General features: G+C 38.5%; 1 protein-coding gene across 1 annotated transcript in view; it reads right to left on the reverse strand.

Annotated features, from left to right (window-relative positions):
- Window positions 1-4,245, reverse strand: part of LOC306849363 (protein patched homolog 1-like) — a gene marked incomplete at its 3' end in the record, with an annotated part of 60,731 nt that extends 56,486 nt beyond the window's left edge. The window contains 2 exon segments of the mRNA XM_079384321.1: window positions 1,883-2,075; window positions 3,753-4,245. Coding sequence (XP_079240447.1) covers window positions 1,883-2,075; window positions 3,753-3,920 — 361 coding nt within the window. The 5' untranslated portion in view covers window positions 3,921-4,245.
- Window positions 4,246-6,000: the final 1,755 nt, after the last annotated feature.

A 6,000-nucleotide genomic window follows, 5' to 3' on the forward strand; every position in this document is an offset into this window, starting at 1 on the left:
ACCTCATTTACTTTACCAGAGTAGTATATAAATATACCTAAATATCCTATAATATACACAGTATATGAATATACTTTTCTAAATTCAATAATTTTCTCAAACATTAGGCCCACTCATTCAGCCCAGTCTCACAAATGCCTATATACCTCAGACACTAAATTAAATAAAGCCAACTACAAGGAGCAAATGTGGAGTCATGAATATTCCTTTACTATTTTAGTTATAATTTAAGTTTAAGAAGTGTCAAACAGACTTGCAAGTGTTACAAATCAATGGTAGCGTTTCATAAAGACATTTTATTGTGTGCCTAATCAAGGACATATTCTCCAAGGGACGCAGTGCCTTCTTACAAAAAACTGAGATGAGAAAATAACTTAGCAGTTAGCCTATGTAACAGTATAAAAACAATATCAATTAGTGTCAAAATCTCTCATTTCTATAAGTTAATATTGTTTCATGGGGGCTAACTGAAAAATACTGGGAAAAGTCACATGACAGGATGTATCTTATTATGATAGTTCAATTACTGTTTACAATCTGTCAATTATAACAACATTATAATTACAGCAGCCACTTATGCTCGAAAAGGGTTGACAAATAGCACTAAATTCTCAAAATGGTGTGAATTTATAAACCAGCTACAGAATAAACTGCTGATCCACTCAAACATCACTACTTTCGACTTGAAACAGTGATGTACAACTAAATGAGAGCTAAAAAATGCAAAAATGTAAAGTATGTTTATAGAAATACACAAATATTACAGTAATAGTTGCCAGCTTATAGTGTAAAGAAAACAGTGTTTCATGTTTACACCGTTTTTGGTTTAAAAGGCACATCATGTAGAAATATAACATGAAAAAAACACACAGAGATATGATGGTCTCCTCTTTTCATAAATCTACCACACACCACTGACTTAATATCAGCTCTGGATAAACATATTACACAGTTTTTGGTTTAAAAGGCACATCATGTAGAAATATAACATGAAAAAAACACACAGAGAGATGATGGTCTCCTCTTTTCATAAATTCTACCACACACCACTGACTTAATATCAGCTCTGGATAAACATAACATGGCATGTATTTACAGTCCAAAACACACTAAAAGCCAGCTCATCCAATTAAAATAACTTAATATAAAAATCATGACTGCAAAAGCATCTTAAAAGGAAAGCCCTCATATCATCCATGGTCTTATCAAAGGTTCTTTAAACTTCAGGAATGTAGATCAAAGCAGAACGGCCTGTTTGCCCCTCCCCCTTCAAAAAAAAAATCACCACCCACACTACAGCCCCAGCTTCTCACAATTGATTTATTCATAAAATAAAATTTCTTTTAAACGTTCTTCAAGCTGCCTGTGCGCTGTAGTCTGTGTCGGGTCTGGGTGCACGTTTCTGCCTGCAGTTCGCTCGGTTCCTGCTGAAACTCTGAGACAAATCTTTTTGGAAAGTTGAACGCTGTCCAAAACAGGACCACACACAGGCTCTGTGAGCAGCGCGGATCAGATTCGACTGCTGGAGGCAGACACACACACTTATTCGCACACACTCACAAAATGGCGGCTATTCGTGTTAAAAACACTCACATTGCTCACTAAATCATATATCCACTGATGTATCGAACTTGGAAACAATCGGCGAGCGCGCGCGCTATCGTGTTCCACACTGCGTTCGTGCGCGCGAGGCAAATTCAAATTGAAAAACATTCTTTTCACATTTAAAATGGATTTCTGCCAGATTTCTATACAATAAACAATTCCTTCATCTTACATGACAGACCCCCACCCCACCCACTGCTTCAGGTCTGCTTTTAGATTACACTTGCGGGGAAAACGTATTAGAAAGGCTTAAAGTAGAAGGAAAACAGCTTCTTACCTTCTACCCAGAGTTTCTCCACGTCCGTCTCCAGATTAGCTGCCCTTAAGCCAACAGCAAAAGCCCCAAATATTAAAAGGCCCACAACTAAAAATTTTCCGCAGTTCTTTTGTATGTAACAGCCAAGTTTAAACAAAAGTCTTTGAAACTTTGCTCTCAACCACAGCGGCGCTTTCCTCCCAGTCGCCCTCCCCTACAAGACAAGAGAGAGCAAATATTAAACTCATCATCACCTTGTTAAAAAGATTCAACTCAATTCCATCATTGCACGGTCATGTTTTTTTCGACTTAACTGCAGAAAATAAGCTAAAATGGCACTTATGGGTTTTCAATAACTGTATTTTCAGGAATAAACTACTTTCTTCCTTTGAAAGTAATTACTTGAAATGTATTAAACAACTAGAGTTATGTATAAACAACAAGACTCATAAAGTCTTAAAAGTAGCCTCTCCACACTTTCCAGCACTATTTCTGTGGCAAGCCATTTTAACAATTATTCCTCAAAAATGTATTTATTTGTAAGTGCTTTTTTATTACTAGTAAGTAACCCAATAATGACTTTTTCAGTGTCACAAGTAATAACTATTTATTAGACACTAGTAAGACTTAGTCCTTTGCAACTAGTCGCTATCCCAATAATGACAAATTCTGGCAAATTTGAATTCTCCAACTTTAGATTAGTATCTATTCCAGTATTACTTGTAACTATTAATTAGGTGCAAGTATTTATTCTTTAGTTACAACTTTATATTCCAGTTTCCTAGTACTAAACAGACATTAGTACCTATTCGTTAGACACAAGTGTGACTTCAAGTTGATACTAGAATGATTCTTAATCTTACCAGTAAGATTTTAAATCAAATATGGAATAGCAGTTATGACTGATAATTACATCTGACAATTAAAAAAAGCCACAATTAGTCTTATAACGTTATAAGAATTAGATAGATTCAGGTGTCTTATAAGTGCCACAAAAGCTGTCATATATATTAGATAAAAATTACCCATCATGTTTGAACCACAGATTACCAAAGAATTGAATGGCAAATGCCACCAATAACAATAAAATTGTTATTTGTCTCTATTTTGGATTGTGACTAGAAGCAAAAGAATGACGACCATTAACTGACAAATAGTAATTACTAATGAAACTGAAAAAAGATGACTTCCTAGTAATAAATAAATACTAGTAACAAAAATAAATACCACTCAATTCCAGTTATTAAATGTTAAAACGGCTTGCCATACAACTTGTACCATTCTCTCGGCTTTCAAATAGTATAATTCAACTGAGTTCTAGTTCCACGCATAAACTAAACGTAAATCTGAGACTTGATGCAATGTGTCAGATTGCATCCTTTGGACGCTGTATCAGAGAAACAGGTTACAGTGTCCAAAGCCATGCAATATCGGAGATGCACGTGGGTCGCATATCTGAAGGGACGCGATGTGATGTGATTTGGGAAGTGCTGCAGCCATCACAGAGAGAATTACGACAATATTTGTGAACGGAAGAGGGCAGCCACATGGATCGTGTCTGAGCAGTGCGGGACGAAAACTACTCCCCGTGTAGATCCTATCTGAGGGGGCTTCAATCAGTCTGCTAGGGCCATCATCACTAACAAAACTTAAGACCCTTCGCTTCACGCTCCGAGCTCAGCTTCTCGTCTGACAGGTACGTTTAGGATTACTGAATCGCGACAGATGGACATAGCGGGGAACAAATGCAGCGAATCCCTCGAGCGGCTACAGGTTGCTTCCCGCATAGACACCCCCATCGGTGCCGTGGCTATCCCGTTACCTAGCGACTTCACTAAAGTTGAGCACTTTGTCAGAGCATTCCCAACAAACGGGGCAAACATAAAAGCACCTCTGAAATCTGCTCCAATGCAAAGGCGGCATCGCAATAGCTCGGCCGCTGCAAATACTCCAAATCCGCCGCGGCGGTCCGATAGTTGCCCCCATTTCTCCGCGTTAACCTCGGCCGATCGGGGTCTCTGTTTTCCTGCTCGGAGGACACATTAACAGCCGAGGCCATGTTGCAAAGTCTGCGCCGAACGTCTCGTTATCCGCGCTAGTGTATTTCCCCGCGAGCGTTTAGTGATATCCGAAGAAAACCAAGTTTGTCTCTCGTTGATCCCAGATCCGCGAAGCACTTCATACTCCTGTTTGAGACGGCGAGTCAGAGTCTGCGCCTTCCATTCCAACATTTCGCGAATCTGGAGGTCTCCAACAATTCCCCACTTTCACGCCGTCCGCTGGAAAGTCCGCGATATCAGAAGGCGAAGTGGATGCTGTGGAAACGTCGGTCCCTCGCTGGCTGAAGCATTCTGTGCTCTATGTGGTCTCTCCTCAGGCCACGCGACAAGGCGATCTCTGAGAGATTCAATAGATGTGAAAAAAGATCACTCTCCATTCGGACACAGAGGAGGAGGGGCGGGGCAAAGCCACTCGAAATCCCGCCTCCGGGGCTGTCAGATGGCCGGGGTTCCTGGGCTCTGATTGGTTCCAGAAGGGCAAAAATTACTCAGAAAACACGACTATTATTAGCTGCTTAGCAACAGCTCACCAAAGTAGAGAGACCACCCAAGCCGCGAGCCCTCGTGTGTACATCTCAAACTTCAGGGGAGTCTTAAAGAAGCAAAGCCCATTTTCTGCAGGGTCCGACTCGAGCAGCGTCCGAGCGCCAGAACTATTCTCCGAGAGCAGAAAAGCACAGTTTCTGAGGCAGAGGCAACACAACACTTTTTGAATTGTGCTCTTTTCTTTTCTTTCTTACGTTTATCTTTTTTCTTGTCTGTTTCTTTGCTTTTTGTTAGTTTTTCTTGATTGTTTCTTTCATTCATTGTGTCTCTTTCTTTCTTTCTTTCTTTCTTTCTTTCTTTCTTTCTTTCTTTCTTTCTTTCTCTTATTGTTTCTATTTTTCGTTGTCTTTGTCATTGTCTTTCATTCTTTCTTCCTTTTTTTGTATTTGTTTTTTCATTTTTCTTTCTTTCCTGATTGTTTATTTTCTTCCTTGTTTCTTTGCTTTTTGTTTATTTTTTTCTTGTTCATTTCTTAGATTTTTTTGTGCTTATTTCTTTCGTTTTTCTTTCTTGTTTTCTCTAGTTTTGCTTTCTTTTATGCTTTCTTTTCTTGCTCTCTCTTTGCACAACATACTTTCAGAAGACTTTGTTTTTGCAAGAACTTACACCAACAAATAGCCTTTAAAATCATACAAACGTTTTCAACTCAATAAAGACCTGTTGTTTTCTTCACAGATAAATTGTTGTTGGTATATATAATTCAAGTCCTGAAAACAAGTTATAGTTCTGATTAGTTGTAAGTAGAGCCAGTTTTTGAACATTTTACTTTCACAAACAAGAATAGAGCGCTACCTAGATTACATCATTTTTGGATAGCTAATAAGAATTTTACATCCGTTTATGTGTGATACATTCTCCAGCAAAAATACATCAAACATAAATTTTACATTTGGCAGACGCTGTTTTTCGAAGCGATCAACACTGCATTGAAGATATTCTCTAATTTGATCAGTTAATGCATTCCCTGGCAATCAAACCCATAACCTTTAACGTCCCGCTCTACTCTTTGAGCTACAATAATGCAAAATACATAATTACAATCAATTATATATTCACATCCTGTGCCAAATTGTAGACAAGAACTGTAAGTAATTGTGTACTTTACTTGTATTGACTTCCCTTTCCCAGTCCCAGCTGGGCAGTTTGGATATTGGCCATACTGAGAGCACTGGCTCCTGGCTACAGGGCAAAGGAAAAATGCAATTAATGAGAGTTGTCTTTTATAGTGCACAGGTGGGTTACAGTTTTGAACAAGTCTGTGCCAAAACATGGGAATTCCTTGTCTTGCTGCCCTTTTTCATCAAGTTTGTGTAAACATGACATAGGTTTTATGCTATGCATATCACACATCCAAAAGTAGTTTATGACTATTGAGAATGAAAAATCTCCCGCACCAATGCTGCTCTGCAATACATCATGATTAGTTTTCCTTTGCATTATTGAATCTCTTACAAACACAAAGCACATTATTCAACACAAAATAATACAAATATAAGCAGCTATATACACGGAACGATGATTGGAGTGGTGATG

Source organism: Barbus barbus (genome assembly GCF_936440315.1).
Source record: "Barbus barbus genome assembly, chromosome: 29".
NCBI classification, from domain to species: Eukaryota; Metazoa; Chordata; class Actinopteri; order Cypriniformes; family Cyprinidae; genus Barbus; species Barbus barbus.